Source organism: Chaetodon auriga, chromosome 5 (assembly GCF_051107435.1).
Source record: "Chaetodon auriga isolate fChaAug3 chromosome 5, fChaAug3.hap1, whole genome shotgun sequence".
Taxonomy (NCBI): Eukaryota; Metazoa; Chordata; class Actinopteri; order Chaetodontiformes; family Chaetodontidae; genus Chaetodon; species Chaetodon auriga.
The window spans coordinates 22,485,370-22,508,854 of record NC_135078.1 but is presented as its reverse complement, the minus strand read 5'-3'; the positions used below and the strand labels follow the sequence as shown (position 1 = coordinate 22,508,854).

At 46.2% G+C, this 23,485-nt stretch overlaps 1 protein-coding gene across 2 annotated transcripts in view; it reads right to left on the bottom strand.

Annotated features, from left to right (window-relative positions):
* Positions 1–1,306: 1,306 nt before the first annotated feature.
* Positions 1,307–23,485, bottom strand: part of hectd4 (HECT domain E3 ubiquitin protein ligase 4) — a 36,168-nt gene continuing 13,989 nt past the window's right edge. For both annotated transcript variants that reach the window (XM_076730307.1, XM_076730308.1), the window contains exons 24-76: positions 23,264–23,427; positions 22,855–23,100; positions 22,101–22,293; positions 21,501–21,605; positions 21,309–21,401; positions 21,041–21,209; positions 20,633–20,768; positions 20,392–20,536; positions 20,116–20,282; positions 19,877–20,023; positions 19,594–19,778; positions 19,229–19,382; positions 18,814–19,094; positions 18,526–18,712; positions 18,348–18,429; positions 17,996–18,198; positions 17,726–17,861; positions 17,374–17,556; positions 17,054–17,218; positions 16,783–16,952; positions 16,457–16,572; positions 16,228–16,331; positions 15,715–15,876; positions 15,449–15,597; positions 15,235–15,314; positions 14,785–14,948; positions 14,373–14,610; positions 14,103–14,239; positions 13,880–14,006; positions 13,280–13,417; positions 12,956–13,092; positions 12,157–12,317; positions 11,895–12,076; positions 11,586–11,791; positions 11,351–11,481; positions 11,033–11,238; positions 10,741–10,920; positions 8,824–10,223; positions 8,524–8,731; positions 8,212–8,435; positions 7,933–8,078; positions 7,729–7,832; positions 7,225–7,348; positions 6,651–6,841; positions 6,344–6,490; positions 6,100–6,219; positions 5,748–5,903; positions 5,528–5,631; positions 5,131–5,352; positions 4,872–5,038; positions 4,524–4,719; positions 4,001–4,223; positions 1,307–3,520 (exon numbers count right to left, since the gene is read on the bottom strand). In XM_076730307.1, the coding sequence (XP_076586422.1) occupies positions 3,384–3,520; positions 4,001–4,223; positions 4,524–4,719; positions 4,872–5,038; positions 5,131–5,352; positions 5,528–5,631; positions 5,748–5,903; positions 6,100–6,219; positions 6,344–6,490; positions 6,651–6,841; positions 7,225–7,348; positions 7,729–7,832; positions 7,933–8,078; positions 8,212–8,435; positions 8,524–8,731; positions 8,824–10,223; positions 10,741–10,920; positions 11,033–11,238; positions 11,351–11,481; positions 11,586–11,791; positions 11,895–12,076; positions 12,157–12,317; positions 12,956–13,092; positions 13,280–13,417; positions 13,880–14,006; positions 14,103–14,239; positions 14,373–14,610; positions 14,785–14,948; positions 15,235–15,314; positions 15,449–15,597; positions 15,715–15,876; positions 16,228–16,331; positions 16,457–16,572; positions 16,783–16,952; positions 17,054–17,218; positions 17,374–17,556; positions 17,726–17,861; positions 17,996–18,198; positions 18,348–18,429; positions 18,526–18,712; positions 18,814–19,094; positions 19,229–19,382; positions 19,594–19,778; positions 19,877–20,023; positions 20,116–20,282; positions 20,392–20,536; positions 20,633–20,768; positions 21,041–21,209; positions 21,309–21,401; positions 21,501–21,605; positions 22,101–22,293; positions 22,855–23,100; positions 23,264–23,427 (9,798 nt within the window). In that variant the 3' untranslated portion in view covers positions 1,307–3,383. The remainder of the gene's footprint in view (positions 3,521–4,000; positions 4,224–4,523; positions 4,720–4,871; positions 5,039–5,130; positions 5,353–5,527; positions 5,632–5,747; positions 5,904–6,099; positions 6,220–6,343; positions 6,491–6,650; positions 6,842–7,224; positions 7,349–7,728; positions 7,833–7,932; positions 8,079–8,211; positions 8,436–8,523; positions 8,732–8,823; positions 10,224–10,740; positions 10,921–11,032; positions 11,239–11,350; positions 11,482–11,585; positions 11,792–11,894; positions 12,077–12,156; positions 12,318–12,955; positions 13,093–13,279; positions 13,418–13,879; positions 14,007–14,102; positions 14,240–14,372; positions 14,611–14,784; positions 14,949–15,234; positions 15,315–15,448; positions 15,598–15,714; positions 15,877–16,227; positions 16,332–16,456; positions 16,573–16,782; positions 16,953–17,053; positions 17,219–17,373; positions 17,557–17,725; positions 17,862–17,995; positions 18,199–18,347; positions 18,430–18,525; positions 18,713–18,813; positions 19,095–19,228; positions 19,383–19,593; positions 19,779–19,876; positions 20,024–20,115; positions 20,283–20,391; positions 20,537–20,632; positions 20,769–21,040; positions 21,210–21,308; positions 21,402–21,500; positions 21,606–22,100; positions 22,294–22,854; positions 23,101–23,263; positions 23,428–23,485) is intronic.

Below are 23,485 nucleotides of genomic sequence, written 5' to 3'. Positions count from 1 at the left end.
ATATGCGTATACTGAATGTCTACATGCTGTATATTGTGTTTGCTATGTGCAAACAATGCAAATGTAAAGTTATTATTTGGGCTGAGGCTTCATTACAGTCTCTCCACTGCCATTAAACTATTCATTGTGCAACAATTCATTATTAGCCCTGCAGTCTCAGTAGCTTACTTTCTAATTAAGCTCCTCTCTCCTCAATGAGTGCTTTGGAAAGACGCATTCAGGATCACATCCTTCACAATCCCTCATGAATGAGTGAGTCAGCCATGAAGTTTTAAATTTGACCTACAACTCAAGGCTGTAAGTGAGTTGGCTCGACACAGAAAAACATGTTTTCATGTCCTGCACACTTCGCAGAGGGAGGATTTTAATTGAGTTCATGCAGCAGTGGTTTCCAGGCAGGTCAAGCAGCCTCAGAGGTCTTTAGGTCAGCCGGCTGTCGCATGACCACAGCAGATGTCTCCACGCCTTTTGAATACACTCAGCCTCCCGGCGTTCAATTGGCCGGATTGCTGGGGGATGTGGCACTTTTCCTTGCTGCTCATTGGTCAGGGGAGAGTCATTAAAACAAGGGCGGAGGGTCATTATGTCAGAGAGAAGGGGGACAGCTGATTGGTTCCTTTGAAACCAAAGCAGTCAACATGCTGCAGACATTCCTAGAATTCCTCCTGGGTAACCTTGTGGTTTCTTGAATGAAAGATGGGAAATTTTACTTAAAAACATGAGGAAAAGTCAGCCGATAAAGGTGTTAGCTCAGCTGTGGGAGTTACACATAAATAATACAAGACTCCTATTAACTGAATTTGCAATGTAACGCAGAAATAAATACAATTACTTCAGACCATTTTTTTGCCTCTATAGATGCAAATGGTCCCTTTTGAACATAGCATACAATGAGGTTGAAGGGACAGTGTCAGTCACTAGAGATCCAGTTGGAACTGGTCTGGCCCAGCACTCACTGCTTTGAAAAGGTGTCTGGTTTACGGGCTGTGGTGACATAACCAGTTGGTCGCGAGGCCTCGCATGAAAAGCATGTCCTAACGGAGGCAAAAAAAAATAGAAGAGGCTTCACCAGCATCATTCATCACCATCAACAGCCATCATCATGTAGCACGCATGTCTGCTTCACCACATCAACCCCGTTCAGTCAGTTCAAGCATGCAAATGAGCCACTTTCAGGGGATTTGGCAATAGAAAACATCCATTTACAAAACATGTTTTCCCAACCAGTGTTTATCTGAGCAACATCGTAAAGGAAGATGAACTAAAACACAGAAAATGAACACGTAAAAGACAAACGATCAAACTGTTTGTACATGAAGACATTTCTTTATTGTGACACAGAAATCTCAAATGCCATCTGATTCTTTACATCTGTATAATCCATTTTAGATATGTTAAGTTTCTGATGTGCAGAGGTAAGACAGTAAAAGTTAAGTTAATGCAACCATAAATAATTGTAATAAATATCAAGTAAATGTACAGCACACATTTTATCGCAACACCTCTTTGTATGGATATGTCCTTTTTATAACCTTATCTACTCCCCCGGAGGAGCAGGAAGTCGAAGAGAGAGCGTCCCTGTTAGCAGCGGTATAATCACCCTTCAAAAGAACTGAACCGAAACTCGCAAGCAATTCAACAATCCAATATGCGTCAAATATCAATTCTGTTGTGTTTTTCAGTTCTATCCAAGTAAAATGGCGATTTTACTCACACAAGAAAACATGTTTCACCATGAGTAGAAGAATCCATCTGAGTACAAGACAAAGGTGATAAGATTACTGGTATTTCCAAAATTCATAAAAAATAACAACACAACAAACCGGATATCCAACAGACATCGCCTAGTTTGCTCATTTTTAGAATCTTTTCTTGGAAGAGTAGTGCAAACCGAAAACAAAAATTATAAGGTGAAGTGAATTAGCAATTAATAAAAACTGCCGTCAAACATAAAGTCAGTTATTTACACTTTTTTTTCCTATTTGATTTTTACATAGCTAAACATTTGGTTATGGGTAAAATGAACAAAACAAAACAAAAAAAACAGCAGAATTCTGATCTTCTCTCATTAAAGAAAACTATGAAAAGGCAGAACTCAAGATAATCCGCCGCCCCTCCCCCTGTGTGTGTGTGTGTGTGTGTGTGTGTGTGTATATGTGTGTGTAGATTGTGTATGTTGGGGAGCGAGGGGGGGGGGGTGTTGCACATTCAGTAGCAGTAGCACACAAACAATGCGGGAGAGCAGAACATCGTCTCCTTCCCGTTTTCACAAAGCAACACGGGTTTCACCTTTCAAACCTGAAATGCACTAAATCAGAACCTCAGACCTTCCAGGCCGCCAAAGCTACTCGGATATTCCAAAAACCAAAGAGCAATTTCATAAACTAATAGATTAATATGACTTTTTACACGACTTAAATACCTTCTCTTCGGAGACTCGGATAAAATGTATGGAGTTTATATAGCCATAAGTTAGTTTGTCCATTAGCAGTTCATATTTTTGAAACAGGCAGTAAACTACATAATATCCTGTACAGCACTTGTTCACATTTTCTGCCTGCTCATAGCTGACGTGGTCAAAAATAGGCAGCATCACACGTTTCCTTTTTCTGGTCGTAGTCGTACCTTCGCCTCAAGTCTATGAAAATCATTTGGGCTTTCTTTGAACACACAACCAGCAGGCTCCTACAGCAAAGGCATGTTTCAGACCATCACCCCCACAGAGGGGAGGCAGAGGGAGGCAGCTAGGTTAAGCATTAGGACAGTAACAGCTTGTTTCCTTCACAGATATGCAAAGTTCAGCAACTCTGAGCAGAGCTCGTGCTGCTGAGACCAATGCGTTCAATACTTAAGCGTTACCGCAGACAGAGTGTTCAGACATCGTGAACTGAACTCGCGACCGTAAAGTGCTGATCTGAAGTCATCCCATTAAGTTGTTAGCTTCACAGAACTCGACTGAACCGCATCAAACCCTCAGTTAGAGGTGGGAGAAGGGAAAAGGAAACAGTCACAGTTGTTTCACTTCAGCCAGAACAGACACTCGTTGCCGGTGTCGGTGCTAGTTCAGATTATCTTCCCTGAATTCCTCACAGAAATATGCATCAAACAGTAATGAAGTAATGAAGTACTGGTGTAAACTGTGATACCAAAAGCAGGGATAAACATGCAAAGCAGTAATAGCCACCCAAAATCAAATCTAATGTAGTTTATGGTTTGGTTGGAGCAGGAGAGCATGAAGGACTGTGGTCTGTCTCAGAGGAAGGTCCAGGAGTGTCGGGGGGGTGCAGGGAGGCTGGGGTCAAAAGTAAAACTGGCAAGGGTGGGGTGGGGGGTGGGGGGGTTGCGGGTGTATGTGCTCGGGAGCGTTGGGTTGTCAAGACTTCTCAGCCGCTGAGAGGGTCCTCACGGTAGTGGATGGCGTATCGCAGTTTCTCCAGCATCACATCCAAAGAGGTGTACTGGGGCAGTTTCACCATGAACATGCAGGTCTCCACACGAATGTAGCGCGAGTCTGGCTGACCTGGAGACGAGAAAGACAGGACGGAGTATTAGAACAACATCACACACAGCGTCTCTCACATAATGAGTCTTGTTATGCAGGTTTGCCACAGCAGCTTTTCATGGAACTGCGGAAGGCCAGCGAGCTGCTGTGAAGCGTGAGCGACAATGAGCTCGGAGATAAAAGTGAGTGTTCGTCTTATCTGTGATAAACACGAGCACACTGTTTGTTTTAGCCTGTGATTTGACAGATCCCACACACATCAGAGTCAGCGTGTCACCTGACATGGAACTGCTTCATATGTCCACTACACTAACCATTTCATTTACAAGCACAATCATCTACGTCAACATGGTGAAAGTCTGTCTGAGGTCGCAACACAGGACGAGCTGCTTTGGTCATCAGCAGTGTCTGCACTGACAGCACTAAGAAGACCGTCACACAGAGACAGCAGCCCCGGCGTCTGATCCCGGCCCCGATGAAAACCTTGTTAGCCATTACCTGCAGCTCCGTCGGGAGGGGCGATCTTCATGGGGTACGGGGGAACGTGGGCGGTGTCGGGCCCCCCGTCCTTGCAGGGGCAGGTGAACGGTATGCGCTCCTGGTTGCAGGCGAACTTGATGAACTTACAGAGCTCCTCTTGAGTGAACATCTCCAGGGCGGTCCAGAAGAACTCGATGTGCTGGTCTGTCTCCATCAGACCCACCTGGTACATGGTGTGAGCCTACAGAGGGAGAGCAGAGCAGAAACGATTGGATCTGATTAATACTAATCTGTAGGAACAGAAGGCGTTTCGCATGCAAACTTTACAGATCTGAGTCAGACAGACTGTGTAATGTTGGAGCAGCCTCATAATGTATCTCTCTAATTCTTATACCAACAGTGACGGCACTGATGAGCCAGAAGGAGGTGCTACAGTTGCAGCTGACGCTGGCATATGTGGGGGTGGGAAATGTTTACACTAGCTTTGTAATGTAGCATAAACAGATTTCAACGTGCTCTTCCACACAAACACATTCATCACCTTAAGGAACTCCAGGTTGATGTAAGGCAGGCCGCAGGTGCGCAGCTCCATCTCGAGGGGGATGAGCATGGTGAGCAGTTGCAGGGGAATGATGGAGCCGAGCCCTGCACGCACCGCCGTCATACACTCCACGTTCTGCAGCTCCCTCAGACGAAGGCTCCTCACCGCCCGCGCATACACATCCTTATTCTCCCAGCTTAACACACAAACAAGCACACAATATATAACCGAGGTAGACCTCAGACCATACTGAGCTGGGTATTAAGTACATAAATGACTGCAGTTTGAAAGAGTAAATATCGACAAGAAAAGCCTCACTGTTCGGAGACGTCTTCAAGTTTGCTGTACCTGACAGTGAGGCTGCGCCCTCCCGAACAAAGCTCCACCTCCTCGCCTGTCATAGTGACGTAAGTGAAGGTGCAGCAGGGCCGGCTGGGGGAGTCGGGGCTTTCTCCCGAGTGGTGCTGGGAGGAGATCTCAGCACACAGGGCCTCCAGCTCCGTCTCATCACTCACCTGCAGGGTCACAGAACAGAGGGCATGTTAAGGCCAGTAGGAACTTGGTGTTAACAGATAAAGACATGAGATACAGACTGCAGGTCACTTGCATTTTCAAACTTCTTGACATAGTTGTAGGTGAGCACATCAGCTTCCTGCAGGTCCTGCTCTGGGTCGAGGGGCTCGCCCACCAGACCCTTCCAAAAGGAGCCCAGTAGGTCCAAAGGAAGCGGCACATCTGCGCGGATGGCAATGCCGAGAAGCTGACCGAAGAAGTGCAACAACTGCTCCTCTGCATAGCTGATAGGGCAGGGAGTCAGGATGTACTTCCCCTGAGGAAAGCAACAAACATCAATGATTCATGTGACACCATCTGTGACTAACTTTGCTGTGCCAGATATGATTCTCAGAGCCAATCCAGACTACGATAAATATGCCTTGCTGGGAAGAGAAAGAGTGTCAAAAACAGGACATACTGAGATCATGTCAGATACTGAGAAACCTTACCTTGTTACGATTGGCTGCAGCACTGGGACAAGGGAGCAGCAGGGAGAGAGCAGAGCTCTGTAACTCCTTACACACCTGCCATAAGAAATGTCTGAAGGAGCCGCCTGGAGACAGATTTAACAGAGCTACAGTTAGCTTCGAAAAAAAAAAAAAAAATCTTGACAAGTCTTGACAAGACTACAAGGCAGCACAGAAAAAGATGTGAAGGAGAGAGTCTAACTTGTGCCATGAACTTCCTCTCCAGTGAAGCGGATGTTGAAGGCATAGGTCGGGTCTCCTCCGCTGGCCAGTTTCACACAGAGCTGAGACGACGGCACGGACGACAGCTGACGGGCAGCCTGGCAGAAATATGTGTTCTCTGATGACCTGATCTCACCTGAGGGCCAAACCCACAGACAAAGAAAGACTGTGTGCAAAGATCCAGTGTAGAGCAGATTTATTTATGTTAAAAAAATTAAGGTCTGAAAGTTTTGAGATTCAAAGCATCACTCTTTCATTATAAGCCTTCCAGACCTCTGCAGCTGATTTACGAGCAAACAATAAACACGCGAACAAGTGAAACGACTGCATACCTCCCACAATCTCAAGAGGGTCCAGTGTAATCTCTGGAGCAGCATGATCAGCTGTCCGCTGTACTGTGGCGTTCAGCACTCTGTTCATTACAGTGACCTTAGTGTCGTAGAAGATCAGACCTGTAACCAGCAGGGAGAGAAGATGAAGCGATGAGTGAGGAAAAAGAAGATCTGATTCACTGACACAGTCATGACTGGCTTTGTCCCCTTGACATGGGTCTGGATCTGGATCTGTGATCCCCACCTTTGGCTTCACATAACAGCGCTGCTATGCTGTTCTGATAGGTCTGTGTCTGCCTCAGCTCCACCAGCGGCAGGAAGAAGCTCTCCAGGGTGTTGTTGAGGGACTGAAGCAGAGCAAAGCGCAAACGCAGGCTCTCCACGGGCACACCTAAAAACAAATACAGTTTAATATAACAGATGACAAAACAACCAGGCAAGTGTGACTGACAGCATGTAACTGCATGTTACATTATAGATGACAATATGTGCACTGGATTCAGACAATTAGACCCTCTTTACAGCACAGACAGTAACAAAGGTTTGCTTACTGAGCAGACAGGCCACACGAGGGTCAGCGGTATCACTGGAGTCCAGGTACACCTCATGGGGGTGTAGCCTCGCTGGGGTGATGGCTAGGTGACGGCAGAGCCTGTTGATGTACTGGACCAACGCCACGTCCATTTCCAAGCTCCACTTCCTACAGGCCTTCTGGGCGTGACGAGTGTCTATGCAGGTGCACCTGGTACAGAGGACAGCTGCTGTTAAATAGAGACCTCCCAAAAATCTGAGAAACTGTAGAGAACTCAGTGATAGATTGTGGGTTGGTCTTTTTTATGAAGTACAGAAAATGGCAAAAATAAGCAGACGTCATGCTGCATTGCGATAAGATGAGCAGTGTGAAAATGAACAAAACTGCATTCTGCGCTTGGCAAATGTGATGAATCACAAGTGACATGTTATTTTAGAATAATTCCAACAACTTAATTTAATAAAGGTTTGACGAGAACACGCTTTGTCACAGCAGGAGAACATGTTTAGCTCCTGGAGAGCTCGTGTGTGTGACACTGTTAGAGTTACACCACTCTGAGTGCTGGTTATTGGGCTTTGACCCCCAAGTCTCACCTTTCAAAGTGCAGATCATATCCACAAGCCAAAATCGCCCTCCAGACGCTGCGGATGTCCTGCTTGGCACGGTCAACAGCAAATTTATGGAAGCCTTCCAGCGTCAGGTACTTCTCCTCTGGGACTAAAGAAAACAGAGAGGTGTGTGAGACAGCTCCTGGTTACAAAACAGGCAGTAGGGCAGTAGAGCATCATAGCAGAGCCACAAGTCACCAGAGTGGTATCTTCAAAAGGCTAACTTTGTCTGGATAATGGTAACAACATACCTAGATTCATTACAGTTATATGAACACAAGCAGGAAATCATCACTTTTCTGTCAGTTTCATTATTAAATCCACATTTAAGCAAGTGGAGGAGAGCACAGTCACTTTTCCACACATCTAATGGTATGAAGCAAAAATGTAATTGTGCTGATGTAACCGCTGTCCATGACTTTGAACCATCCATCAACTCATATATTCAGCCATGTGTGCAGTCAAAGTGTGTCTGTGGTTCCTGCTAACCTTCAGTTTTCTTCGCAGGAGATTTCTCCACATCTTTCTCATCAGGCCTGGATTTCTCAGGAGACTTTGGCTTCAGAACTGTCTTCTTCTCACTCAGTGCAGTCCTGGTGGAGAGAGCAGACCAGTGAGTTTAATTTAATTAGGTTCAAAGTGTAAATGTGCTTAAACGTGTGCTTGCACAGACAGTGTTGTGTGAGAACTTACCTGACGCTGTTGAGCACAGACTTTTCCTTGGTGGGAGGTTTGGTGATGGGCCTCTTGGTGCTCACAACTTTGCCTTGGTGCTGCTCTTTTCCTGCTTTGCTGTATTTGTTCTTATTGGGCTTGGGAGTGCCATATTTTCTTAGAATCTGATACAAACAGATCATGTGAATGCACATACATTATAAAGATTTAACAATTCCTTTGTGTATCATTGAATGAAACAATGAACGCAGTTAAATCACTGCATTTTTCAACATCTCCTGCTCACGCCTTACATACCTGAGTAAGCTGGTCCTCGAGTACTTTCTTTGGAGGCCTAACATTGGTGAAGAAAGTATGCAGTAGGTTTCCAGGAGTCTGAGCGTTGATCTGCTCCTTGCTGAGGTAAATGTCAGACACTTTCACAGGCTTGGCCGGTGTGAGGCTGAGCATCTGCTCGGAGTGCACACAGCTCTTAAAAATATCTGTGAGGACATCTCGCGCTCCAGGTACAAGCTTGTCACCTTTAAACATGGAGAGATAAGATTTCATACTGCCAGAACTAAAGTCATGGTGTAAATGCTGAAGATATCTAACCAGTCAAATACTAACCTCGGACGGACTTGTCCAGGAAGTAGTCTTCAAGGGCGGAGCTTCCTTGTGTGTCAAACAGGCTTTGATTAACACTGGAGGCTGTGAGGATCTCCTCATTGGTCAACTCCATTAGCTCCTCTTCACCTTCCAGACTGGATAAGCCAATCAGGTCACTGCTGTTGAAAAGACTGGCACGGATTTTTTCCACTTTGGCCCGAGATCGAACCTACAATTAACCAAAGACAGACACGCATTTTTCCTCAGAACCAAACAAAATCAAACAGTGTAGATCTGTTATGGTGCTCTTCATCAACCCACCTCGATGACAGCATAACCCTTGATGGGTCTGGCCATGACTGCATTGCTCTCCAGCGAGGTGACTGTGTGCACAGAGCCCCCATCTGACACCGACGGAGTTTCTGCACTGTCGAGAGGCTCCCCCAAGCTGCCAAGACTTCCCAGGCTTCCTGTGCTGCACAGGGAGGTATCTAGACTCTCCTGACTAGAAACAGTCTGGGCGTCTTGGGGGCCCTGCTGCGGGTACGTAACAGCCGAAGCTGCAGCAGCAGGTGTGAGAGGTGGAACAGCTAACAGCTCCTGATCAACAGAAAGTTCACTGGCAGTGCGGGAGACGCCCTGAGAGGAGCTGCAGATTGATGTCTGACTGGTAGAAGCTGAAGCGCTCACGCTCATCGCTGGAGTCACACTGCTGGAGCTGTCAGGGCTCTCAGGACCTCCGCTGTTGGGGAATTGTCGCTCAGGTTCAGGGCCCACTTTGCCATCCTGAGGGCTAGAAACCCCAGCTCCCGCTTTTGGCTTCTTGGGGTCCTCTTCCTGCAGAGGGATGAAGACTTCATCTTTGAAGAGGCCTCCATGTGCGTTGCAAGCCCTGCGGATAGCATTTCGAACCACGGCCTCCTCCAGGTGCGTGGGGATACCTGAGAGCACCAGCAGGCGACTGTGGGCAGTGGGGCCCACCAAGGCCTGGCAGGCATCTGTCACTGCATCACTGGTCACACTTAACCCCTGCGGGTCTTTGTTGGCAAGGTGTCGCAGGATCATCAGGAGAGTGAGGCAGCGGTGGAACCACAGCATGTCCTCAGGTTTACTGCCAGCCATGTTCAGCAGGGCACTGTCACTCTCTGACAACCGTGCTCCTCCACTGCCTCGCTTCCCAGAGACCGCTGCCGCCACTGCAGCCGCTGCTCTCTCACGCTTCATCTTCACCTTCTTACGTTTGGATAGCAGACTGGGGCTCTGTGGCGTCTGGCCCGGGGATGATGATGAAGATGAAGAGGAGTCACTAAGGTTAGGGGCGCTGGTGGAGGACAGAGCTCCCACTGAAGAGCCGCCAACGTTTAGGGGAAGTGTCACCTCTGCCACAGCCAGACACACCTCCATCAGAGCATGGAAGTAAGTGGAGAACCGGCTCTGCTCTGCCCCCAGAGCCAACGCGATGCCTCCAGATGATGACCCCCCGGCTCCAGCACCCCCAGCAGTCCATCCCTGAGTCTCCCGGTCATACAGCTTTCGCAGTTCAGTCTGCAGGGCCATGAGCACTGCGAGGCAGGGGTTAAGCAGCAGAGCAATGGAGCTGGAGAGACCAGCAGGGCTCTTCCGCTGCTCCAAGTGGTGGATCTTCCGCAAAAGCTCAGCCAGCAAATGAAAGATGAGCTCTTTGATGGAGGCAGCCAGATCAGTGGTCCAAAGCAAACCACCTAAAACAATAAGAACAACGACATAGAAAAACTAAAACACTGAAAGTTGGGATTTTGGGAAATCTATACTCCTGTTTGGTATGATTTATCTTGCAAGTTCTTCTATGATTTATGAAGCTAGTAGTGAAGAATAATGTATGTTTACGTTTAACTAGCTCATAAACTCTGATATTTTATGACCTTGTGAGTAGTGTACATGCATCTTTCAGAGTGGTGAGCAGTTCTGAAAACTTGAAAGACTTGAAGTCCAACATCGAAAGAGTCAATATATCTCTATGACTTTCCTTCTGTGTTTTTTAACAAATGAACTAAGCATTAAATAATATCTAAAAATAATCAAACAAATCAGGAACAAAATGTCAAACAGAATGTTAAACAACAAACACATAAGTAAAATCTACCTTTGAGCTTGTTTTGACTGTGGGGGAGGATTTTACTTGGGTTGCATTTAGCATGTGTGAATGTGCACAGCATGAACCGGGCTCATCAAAGTGTTTTTAACTGGTGCTCAACCTACCCAGGAGTTCAACCACCTGCAGCAGCACAGACGAGGGCACTGTGTCCAGCTCATCCTCTGATCGCTCATTGCTTTCTCCCAGCTTCCACGTCAACAGCTGTTCAGCAAACGCCATGGCCAGAGGAAACTCCAGTGGCAAGGAGTGCAGCACCAGTACAGCACCAGGAGGGGGCGACACCCCTACAGTCAAGACAATGGGATATTTGATTCCATTTCATCCTAAAACAGACGTCCTTTTTCTGAAAAGTTTCAAAAGCCTGTATGAATTTACTTTTGGGAGTTAGATACTCACCCAGTCTGATGTGGACCTTATCAGTGGGTATGATAACAGAGGGATACTGGTTGGTGGTGGGAGGGGGAGTAAGGCCTGTGTTGGTAGGTGAGGCATCCAGTGGATAGCACACTGCCTCCATTAGATTTAGCTGTCCATTTCTACGCACTTTGTGGCCGAGGCCATACACCATGACTCGAGCCCAGGGAGCCTTGTAGAGGCTGGAGCTACAGGAGTGGAAAAGACAGGAGCCAATTTTAAATATTCAACAGGAGATGGATGGCAAGAAATTTGGGTTCATTACAAATTGCTGATGTTGAGCACTTCTGAGGAACTCACTCTTTGCGGCAGCCTAGCTGGCTCTCCTTGCAGGATACGATCACAAATGCAGCGCCCGGAAAGCTGACGTCCATGCTAACCTTTGACTCTGTCACAGGAAACTCCTCAGATGTAAACTGCTCTGGTGCATTCTGTCAAAGTAAACACAATTATAAGAGAAGATTAGCAACTTCACAAACTGGGTTTGTCTCCAGAGACAAGTTTATAAAGACCAGCACTGATTGGCAGAGCTGACCTGCAGGAAGCAGCAGATCTGCTTTGTGAGCTCCAGCAGGCTTTCCTCTCCTTGATGCAAGGCACGGGTGATGGCCACTGTCAGCCACTCCCGGATGGGCTGAGCGTTGCCCTGGTAGAATAGTTCTGAGGGAGAGCAGCTTTGGCCCTGGAGGTTGTGAAGCACCGACTGGGCCAGTAGGATAGAACTAGAACTAATAGTGCCATCTGCAGGAAGAACAGCATCAGAGCCATCAGCACACACTTACACAGAGGGTCATTAACGCCACACTGACAGATCCAGTTATTCACAGCAACCATTAATACTCACCAGGGAGGGGTGGAGCCAGCAGCTGATTAGACAGCAGCTGCAGGTGTTCTAAGGTGATGTCACGGATTGCAGGTATGTGGAAGAGACGAGTGAAGGTGTGGGGATTCTTGGGAGCGAAGATGTTGAGCAGGGCCATACGGCAGTATAACCGAGCCAGTGCGCTCTCGCAGCGAAGCAGCTCCCTACAGAACAGAATTTCATTTTGAGCACTGGTGTAAGACGCATTCACATTACGTGGATCTCCATTAGGTTCATACATTACCTATGAATCTGAATGTTGCTGCTGTCCAATGAGACTAAGCCATTCGCCGCAGTACGTCGAGATCCAGCAGGCGGGCGCTCCAGCATCTCAATGGGGTACCAATATCTCACCAGCACCCCCTCGCTGCGCAGGTAGGTCTCCACCTGTACCAGCTCATTCACCTGGAGGAGAGGAACATGACAATGGCACACAAATATCTGAGCCCCGGCTAACAAATATGTATTGCCAGTTTTGTAAATGTGGGTTTTGACAAAGAAGCCTCTACGTCACAGAATATTTTAAGACTTAAGGCAGAAGGTGCTTAATTTGTGTAAATGTTACTAGAAAAACAAGATTTGGAGTAAAAGAAAGTTGTGCATTTATTGTGAATCTAAATAGGTTTTTACTGAAATTTATGTTCTTTTAATTTAGAGGATTTATGCGTAGAAGAGTGTCTCATTTGTGGACAAGAGACAATTAAAGTGGTTTCTTGTTTAAGGAATGCATGGGAGTTCGGGAACAGAGCCCTGAGTCAGTGATGAGTGGGTGATGATGACGATGATGATGATTCATCCGTGTTTGTAGGTATTTCTTTTCTTTTGTTGGAACGACTGTTTGAACTAATCTGTGATCGTGCTGGAAGATATTTCTTTGTGGGAGGGAGTCTGTGTTTTCTTAATGTTTGATGTCAAGGTGTTTTATCATCCCATGAGGGATACTTACTAAAATGTAATTAAATTCACACTCAAACCAGTAAGAGTTTATCGATTACATCTCAAATAATGGCTCAAATCACTAAAGCATCAAGTCTTGTACTTACAGAGTCCACATCCAGCACTACGCCATGCAAGCCAAAGGTCTTCAACATGCCCCGGATGGCAAACTTCGGCAGGGCTGTCCCCCCCGTCGTGGTGTTGGTATTGTTGCTGTCCGGACAGCGGATGACTACAGTCAAGCCTGTGTTGAGTCAGCAAATTATCATACGGGTCAATTGTTTTATAGAAGTCCACTGGCAAGTCTGAGGTGCAGAGGACAATATGTCAAATCAACAGTTTTAATACTGTACTTATTTACAACGCACCCTGAAGTTGGCTCATTTTAACTTTAAATGTGTGCCATTTATAGTGATGTAGGTGAACGCTACCTTTGCGAACTTTGTCAATGGTGAACTTGTTGGCCTCATCCTTGATATCCTCAATGGTTGGCAGGTAGAGGTCACGAGGAATGCCGCCGTTCTCTTCATACAGGAACTCCACCGTCTGTCTTGCAATGTCAACCATGCCTGTTGTCAACAAAATACACCACAGAGATGAACAGTGTCAAAGCTGTCCTCATTTAAACTGGATTTACCAAATTCGTCCAAAACTTCAAAGCCCAATATTAACATAATCATCAACAGTCAGTCAGATTTAACTGTATTACTATGCACTCATGGTTAAGCATTAAACTGCTTTCACAACATTTTGCTGAATCAATTTTAATCACGTTATTATATCCAAATGTTTGAGCCTCTTCTAATGTTTATACATTGGAGAGCAGTATTCAGTCTCCTATGCTTGTTCATGACCCCTGTGCATATTTTAAACGACGCAACTTTTAACTGACATCTATTGACCTGTAGTGAACAGGTCGTCTCGATCAAATGACGCTGAATGGGTTAAAGTGTTTTATGTTATGGTGCTTTGCTATGTGTACCATAACTGGACTTGAGGTTTTGTATTACTGACACTCTTTCACTCTTTACCTAGCTGCAGAGCTCCTTTGATTTGGTCCAGGCCAGATTTCCTCTCAGCCTCATTACGGAAGCGCCTTCGAATGGTGGGGAACACTTTGGTCTCCCAGGCCTTTACCAGCAAGGCATAATGATCCTCCTGACACAGTCAAACAAACATAAAATAAAGTCAGCACAAACTGATATTTCATTTGGAAGTCATTATTGGAAGATGAGAAGTGGGGGCTTCACTCACTCTTGGGACATCATCATCATCCTCATCATCACTCTCATCATCTGCGATAGGAGGAGGATGAGGATCAGGTCCAGAGGTGACCAGGTTCTCATAGCTCAGCTCCACTTTGTAATGGCACGACAGGTCACTGTTGTACTCTGTTCCAACAGGAAAGAACAAGCCGAAAATGCAAGTTTACCAAATGTTGTTGAGTGGGAGGCAAAATGAATCCTTGTATCAGTGTTGTTCACTCCCTGCATGTCATGGCTGAAAAGAAGGTGATAAACATACGTTGTTGGGCGACTGCCACAGCTGCAATCCGACAAGGGGGTCCATGGGAGCCAGAATCAGAGGTCACACTTGCACCTGCATCGTTATCACTGTCTGAGGCCATAGCAAAGGGCAGTGCTTCAAAATTTGCACTTATTTCCTCTGCCAGGTCCACACACAAGTCAGCCGCATTTCTGTGTGCTTGGCCTTCAGCGTATGCAAATGGCCGGCTTCCAAAGTTGGCACGGATCTTTGAGTTCTGAAAAAAGAAAATTAAATAATAAAGGAGAGCATTAATCCTGAGCCGAAACAGCAATGAAATGGATGCATATTACAATTAATGTGTAATAAAGGTCACTCGTGAACCACATTATAGCTTATCAACAGTTCAAATATAAACATTTCAAGGTCACTTCAGTCAACAGAATCCTACCTTCTTCTGAATGTGGACCAGAGGCCACATCCCACCAGCAACATCCTCCAGGATGGGGCCGAGCCGCTGGCCGCAGTAGGTAAAGTAGACCCTGCCTTTAGGGGCCTGACCAGGGGGTGGAGGAGTGCCCTCCGAACGCTCCCAGCCTATTCCAGCCACATCGCCTGCGTTTATACAAACGTAAGGTCACATTCTTAGTCATGACTCAAAGCTAACTGGTAATGACACATTTCAAAACATGCTAACACTAGATACAGCTTGAGTTAAAGAAGCAAGACGTGCTTGCAAAATAGCTTTTTTGAAAGAGCAGGCAGATAAGATACAATGCTTTTAAGGAGTTTAGTACAAATCCATACCACACACTGCTGTATGGATTTCTAAGCTGACTAAATCAAACAAAAGAGACGGTAGATTGTATGCGAAGAAAAACATGTTTGTCTCCTGTCTCACCAGGAAGTAGAGCCACATCCAGCCTGACACTCTTCCACTGCAGCAGACTGGAGCCATTATAATGCACTGCCCTACCATTACTGACACATACAGACAGACAGGAGACAGACGCACAGAGGAACGACACAAACAAGAAGGATAGCAGTCAGCACTCAAGTCAGAGACAGAGCAGTGGGAAAAGAGTCTATCTGAGTTAATATGCAGGTGAACATACTTATGAAACAGGCATGTGCCAACAGGGTTGGTCCACGCTCCGTCTCTCTTCTCTGCCTCAGTGGCAAAGCCAAAGGACACAATGGGGCCACTGTCCTCCTCAGAGTCTCCATAGGAGACAATTTCTATCTCCCAGTAAAAAGATGGGGCCTGCAGGGACAAAGGGAAGTAAATGGAAGGCTGCAAGCGGGCTGCAGTATCAGTGCATTATTGTCTCTCACTACAAACAAACTGAGATGGTAAAACATTGCACTGTGATGTGCCCACCTGGATTGGTACAGGACAGGTGGCGTAGATGAAGGTGCCTCTCGGCAGTCCTCCTCCAGCGCTCGGATCAGCCAGGAAGGTGACAGAGGTCAGACGGGATGAGAACATGCAGGCACGGACTGGAGGAAACACTCTGGATGGACACCAGGTGATCTCCTTGGGCTGATGAGACAAGCACAAGAAAGCGACAAGGAGAAAATTGGGGCTGACCAATCTGACTGCTTAACTTATCAAACTGTCTTTGAAGAGTTGTTTTTTTAGTGCGTTATGATTTGACGCTTGCAGCCATATATGAATTTCTGACCCAAATTATCTTGCCTTCAGCTAAAATATGTTCAGATTTTAACAGCTTTCCATCAACACTTTTTAAAGACTGAAGTTGATAAATGTGTATTTTCAGCTGCATCCGGGCCACATGTATGTTACAAAAAAAGGGGATCGCTTATGTCTGTTGTTGGTTACTGCAAAAATGAAAGTGATAAAAACAAAAATTTGAAATTTGGTAACTCCTACCTGCCGTCTGTCTGTCTGCAGTGGTGGAGGAGGAGGCCGAGCGCAGTCCCGGTAAAGCATTCTCACTCTTTCACACTGAGCTTCAACCATGCCGAGACGCTCCCCTGCAAGGGACGACACAACTTGTGACATGATTGACAAAGGTGATTGGTGTCTCACAACCACATTGTAAATACAAGTTTTTGGGGGCTCAAATGATCTGACATGCTGGTGTGTACAGTATGCTCACCTGGGCTGCATTCCTGGGCAACCAGGTTGAGAACCTCAACAGCAGCAGGACACTGCTGGATGAACTCCTCGCAAAAGGAGCTGTCCTCTAGCAGCTGTGCCATCACCAGGCACGCCCTGAAAACCATTAACAACCTTGTAATTTTTGTCCAATCTCTGATTTTGATGTCAACTTCCACTGCATTGTAAATAAAGCAGATTAAACACACATCTCAACTTTTGACCATCAATGAAAACAAGTTCAAACTGATGAAAACTTGGAGATGTTCACAGAAAGGCTGACCCTTTCAGAAGCATAAGCGTTCGTTTACATGAAAGTTTGCTAACCTGGTCCTGATTTCAGCCAGCAAGCGTACTGCAGCCATTACCGGGCTGGAGCCGTCTCCTGTAGCTGGTAGAGAAGTGTGAATGGACAGACTGCCCTCCTGTGGCAGAAGCATGGACTGCACTGCTTGTACCACCTTTTCTGTGATTGAGAGTTTGTAAAGGGGAAGAGCCTGTTGGGGGTGAGGAAAAGGTAGAGGGAAGACACAAGTGAGATTAAAGCTGATATTTTTAAAAACAAGGACTATGTTGCATTTGATTCTGAAACTTGTACCTCAGATCTGGGTGTGCAGAGGCGTGATATAGGTACTGTGAGGATGTCTGAGGCTTTGCAAGCTCTCCTGTACTCGCAAGACGGGAACTTGACTGTCGCGATGCCCTCCTGCTCATTGATGGACATAACTATGCCCACGCTACCCAGCACTCCTTTACCTACCACCTGCACAGCAAAGGAATCACAGGATGTGATGTGAAAATGCCAACATTTAACATTTTAAAGCTCCAGAGGGCAAAGGTGTTGCTTTTTGAATGGGTGGTAATGACAGACAGAGCTGAAAGTACAGAATTTTCACTGATTCTGCTCCCTTAACTAACCTGGACCTCAGAGCCGATCTTAATAGTTTCTTTGAAGCCCCCGAGGGCGCAGAGTGCAGCAACAGCTTGTCTGCCGATGGCCTGCAGCTTAGCCAGTTTTCTGCCACTGCTGCTCCCATTCTCCAGAATACTCTCAGCATACTTCCCCAGCTGAGGGATAAACATCAGGGCCCGGGAGAGGACCTACCACAAACCCCACAGGAGAAAGAATTAGCTTCAACACAAGCAGCATCACACAGAATCACCTCCATGTCAGTCCAAAAAGATTCTCAACGCAGACAGTCAGCAACAAGGAACAATCTGTTACGAGCATAAACATTGTGATTTAGTCAGACACATTAGATTCTTTTACTTTTTCAGCAGTGCTGGTCCAGATCTGAGCGGTGTTGGACTCGGGGGCAGTGAGCAGGCTATGCAGCAGAGCAATAACCTCAGCAGCCATACTGTTGGCAACATGGCCACTGATGAACGGCCTGACAGGGTCTGACCTGTTCCAGACAAATTTAGAAGTCAGAACAAGTCTGTCACAAATAGTTTGACCAGATAAACACACACGTGATGAAGAAATCATATATACAGGAACTAATCTGATAATCACAGCACTTGTTTGTTGTTTCTTTACCTGGCCAGCTCAGCGTTCCTGTCCCTACAAACAGCCGTCTGAGCAGTTTTCTTCTTGTCACCACTGGTGATGCCTCCAGCAGCCTCTTGGGCTAAAGTCTCTACAGGGGGACCAACACTCACTATCAGACCAGACTGGGCCCACTTGTTGGCCTTCCTCAGGGCAGCAGATGCCTCTTCTGTGATCACCTCGCAGCTGCCGCTCTAGGGAAGGTTTAAAATAGGACAGCAGAGTTAAGGATGGTGCTTGTATAAAGCTACAGAAACACAAGTTGTCATATGGTGAGTACACGCTTTTAAGATTTTGGAAAATTGGATTTCCTTTCAGTTAAACCCAGTTAAACTTACTGTACCTTCGTCATGTCTCTGTCCATCTTCACCACCTTTTCCATGTTCGCTCCAGTGCCGAGCCGAAAAGGACGTCCTTCTGAGCTGCTGCATTTTGGAGTAGATGGAAGAACACTCATGTCAGAAACCCAGACAAAGTATGCTGATGTGAAATAAAAAGAAAGGTATCAGGGGCAACCTCACCTGAGAAGTGGTTGTAGAACTTCATGAGATGACTGGTCCTCTCTCTTGTGGATAAAGATTGATAGCTTGCCGTCAACCGCCTCTCCCTCCTCCCCAACGTCATCAGACTTCAGAGCTCCTTTGGAACTGGCACGGGACAGAGAAGTGTCTGGCTCAGAGGAGCTGGGGGACAGCAGGGTCTGACAGCCTGGTGAGGTGTAAATATTGAGAATTAGCATTAGAAAGTACAAGGGGGGCCGCCCGCTCCTACACAAAAATATTTAGGACTTCAAGCTAAGAGAGACTAACCTGGTACTACATAGTCTGCCAACTTGGCAAGCAACAAGGCAGCAATACGTGAGGCAGGGTCATTCGCATCTTGTTGTTCAGCATCTAGAGTGTTAATAGAGTAGCTCCACGAGGGCAGGGCCACGTTACCACAGTCCTCCACACTCATGAGAGGCAGCGCAGCTCGGCATAGCTGCAGGATGATGAGTACCAGCTTTGGAGAAGGTCTCTGGTCAAGCAGCAGAGACAAGAGCTTAGAAACACAAGCTGGCTGGCTCAGGATAGCTTTGCCTATGTGGCTCCTGGAATACAAAACAGAAGACCATATACAAATATTGTATAAATACACACACATATATATACAAATACATTAAAATATACATACATAATGTAAAAGAAAAAAAGATCATGTACAGATATGACAAAAAAAATGTACCTAGAAAGGTCATTGAGCAGACTGAGCACATCCTGTAAGGCATCATTGCCAGCTGCCTGATTCCCACAGCACTCTGTGGCTCTCGCCAGGTGATTGGTCAACAGGCTGGACACCTGCCGTGCTAGACCAGAGTGCACTGCATCTGTAGAACCACCTTCAAAGGAGAAAAGAATGATTGCCGACCATTACAGCACACTGCTAACTTTCTTTTGCGCCACCATTTAGTCTGACCACGTGAAAAAAGCATTTAACAATCCTAATGTGCCTGTCCAGCATATGAGCAGCTTTTCTCGACTAACGCGAACAGACCGAGCTTGATGGCTGTCAACAGATGATCAGAAGAAGCAACTATTAGCGTAACATACCTTCCACCTTCTCCCACTCGATGCAGCGGTTAGCCAGCACCTGGAAAGCAGCCCAGGCCATGGTGGCCACCTTCTGCTTTTTGGTCTGCTTCTCGTTTGAGCTGCATTCCCTTTGACCACTTAAACTACACAAGCTGTCCATGAGCTGGACCAGACCGCTCCGAACTAGGCACTGCTCCTCACTCCTGTCACAACACAGATAAGTAATGAGAATAAGGAATTTGACAGTTTAGTAGTCCAGAGTAAAATCAGGAGAGAGATAATTCAAGATGAATTCTCTTGCCTGGTGTAGGGGATTGTGCAAAGCAAGCCAATACTGTTGGCACAAGCAATGGGGTAGCGAGCACATAGTGACACTACAGACGTCATGGTCTCCCCAAAGGCCTCCTGCACCTGCTCTACCATTCCACCACAGGTCAGCTCCTCAATCCTGCACAGATAGCACACAAACACAGATGTATAGAGATGTGTTTGTGTGCGGAGTGGGCTTGGATTGTTGTGTTTATAGCCTGGTTCTCTTACCTCGGACCACCTTGTAGTACCATAGTGACGGGCCCCACCAGGTGGGTGACGCCACCAACTCTGACGGCAGCAGTGAGCAACTCCCTCATATGAACAAGTGCCTGCTTCCGCGTGCTGCCGCGTCTCCAACGTGTCTGCGCGGCAGACAGGAAACTGCTGCTTGACACCTACAGAAATTACCAGTAAAGACCTCGATGTCAGACCAGAACTCATTGACTGATTCTCATGCAGGTATGGCAACAAACAAGTCAATCCAAAAAAAAAAAGGACACCTACAGCCTGATCAGGTGTAGTTCCAATAAAGGCGAAGAGCTGTCCCAGCAGCACACTGTAGGTTGGTTTGTCACGGCTGTCCTCTATGGCCAGAGACTGCAGCAGGGTAAACGAGCTGCTGCGGTGACTCGTAGGGTGGTGCCGCCTCCTACAGGTAAAACAACAAGAAAAAGAATACATTCATCTCTACGTCATTTATATGATTCTTGAACATTAAATGTATCAAACAAAAATAGACACATACCTTTGGGGCGCGTGTGTAAACTCCAAGTCCTGGTTAGCTATCATCTCCAAGTCAGACGGTGCAGACATGCTGCGGAGGAAGACTGGCTGCTTCACCATGGGGATCACTGTCTTGGCATCTGACACCGATTTAGAGGCTAGCACAGAAAATCAACAAGAATTAGATGAGAATCAAACTCACTGACATTTTGTCTGAAACATCATGCAGCAATGAAAACAATTAATTCAGAGAAATAAGGCTGAGATACAATTTATTCTTCAGTCAGACTCCTGGGTAAGTCACACAGCTGCACACAGATTTAATAAGGATGGCTTGAAAGAACAAATCTTTGATCCCAGCCCTGCTGCCCAGCAAGGTTTCACTTAGCAGCTAATCAATGACTTAAGAGGCGCATAAAAACATATGTACCTGGACCTGGTGTGCCTGCAGGTGTGGTGGTTAGGCTTCTGCAATGTGGAGCAATGGTAACATGGAGCAGCAGCTCAGTGCGGTTCATCAGACTCTTCACCAGCGCCTTGGTTTTGGCCAGCGAGGTGCTGCTTCTCAGGTGCATGGTGTTTACCTCCTGAAAGAACTTCTCCCTGTTGGTGTAGATACATAATATTACTGCATGAACAGATGGATGACAGCTGAGGTAACATCACTTGTTCCAAGAGCTGGGATGAGTTTTAATTACTTGCCTCAGTGTAAGGACAACATTTTCCAAATCACTAAAATCAAGTGGGACCTCCTTCAGTGAGCAAAGCAGCTCCAGCTCCTTTATTTTATTCTAGTACAAAAAAAACAATATGAGTATCAAGCAAATAGTGATGGTAATGGTATTATCTCGAGAGCAAAGGTTGTAAATTGTGTGTGTGGAGCAGGGCACCTCAAAGAAGTGGTAGTCATGAAAGAAAGGAGTGTTGTTCTCCAGCTTTCCCTGATGGGCCTCCTCCACCTCATTCTGCCACTTCTGCTCCAATTCTGCGACACTCTGAAAGCAACACAGGGGATAATTAGACTCAGAGTGAGACTCACACTTCTGCCTCTGTTCAGGTCAAAACCCGGTTTGTTTTTTAAAGCTAAAGCTCTTCTGGTCAGCCTCAACCTTATTTTAACTGCTAACCTATTCTGTTGTTTTTAATAATATTCTCATATCTCCAGGCTGTATTTTAATATGCAATATCTCTCTCAATATTTGTGGTCGTATCAGCAGCATCCTGGTGATGGGAGATGTAATAAGGTAGTGTAAACATGCCCACTATAGCAACCTCCTGGCTGCAAACACCATGCAGAAGTAATTCCTCATTCATCCTATTTCCTGCAGCCAACAGGAAGAACTTCATTAAACTATCTAACATAATATTTTCTTGAGTATCCGAATTAAAAACTGCCAAAATGAGAAAATTGGATGGTGTGCACAGTTTATCTTAAACATCATTTAAATCATATGAGTTTTGAAAAACATTACGGTGTGACAGAAGCTCACCTGCAGCTGGCGCTCCATAGCATTGATCTTCTTGAAGGTCTCAGCCATGATCTTACAGACCAGGTCGTACTCCTCTGCGTGATCCTCACGGTACTGGTAGTTCACCAGTGACTGAAGCGCATCCACCAGGCTCAAATGTTTTATGACACAAGATACTATGACCTCCTCCATTACGTCCGGCCTGATCACCTCCCTTACAGACAAAGGGTGAGAAAAAAAAAGTGATGCTCAATAAAGCAACAGCTTTATTTTACAGAGGGTATGCAGTGAAATCATTATCTATAGTATGTGTCACCATTTTAAAGCAACATTGCCATCCTTATTCAATAAACATACAAAAACTAAGCAGCTATGGCTTCTATGAACAGAGGGATGCAATACAGAGAGGAAAACAATGAACTTGAAAACAGCCATCAGAAATGAATCAAAAATTCACTGTATGAAGCCAGAAGGCATACAAAAGCCTAGATGTTCTATTCTAAAGCACACTGTGTCAGCCTTTCATTACATAATTCCTTTACAAAACTGTGGGCTGGGTTCTTCACAATTAAACAGTCTTAGGAAGTGTTGCTTTATGTCGCTTCACCTTTACGCTTTAGTTTTCAGCGTTCTTTAAGAGCTTCTGCCTGGATTTATGAAAGCCTGACTGACAATGCTTTAACATTCAGCAACGTTTTTGTTCTTTTGTTTTGTTTTCTGTGAACAGTGACGTCACATGCATACCATCTGTGCTGTGACAGCATGACCCTCTTACTTGATGCTCGGACGGAATTGCGGTCGAGCCCTTCCAGACACCTCTCGTAGCCTCCCCATGATGCCCGGAGGGAGGCGGATTCGAGGTAAGTCAAAATAGGTGCCGGGCATGAGGCCTGGGGGTGGGATGAGGACATCAGAGGGGTAGGTGAACTCCCGGTCCTCCTCAATAGTGAGCGGCAGAGGTGAAGGGCTGGGAGTGAGGGCAGGAGAGATTGCGCCATTTGCTTCCACCTGCCACTGACACCTAAGCAAAAAAAAAAAGCGTGTCACCAGTCGGTCATCTTCTCTGACAGCAACTACATACCACTGAAAAATGTGTACCAGTTCATACAGTGTACTACATTTATCACACGGGCAATCAATTTCAGCAGGAGACATTTTGTGGTATTTCTGTTTAGCTGCGTCACCTTTGCAGCAGCTTTGAGCAGAGCAAGTCGTGGCAGGCTTCCTCCTCTCTGGTCACCTCTGGACCGTTATATAGAATGCGGAGCATCGAGCAGGCCAGCACTGACAGACCCAGTGCCAGGTCTGCTAGGAAGGGGAGGCCTCCAGAGACATCCTCTGATGATTCCTGAAAACAGAAACAAATAGCATCTTCAGAATTCGCAGTTGTTCATACTCCACACTGC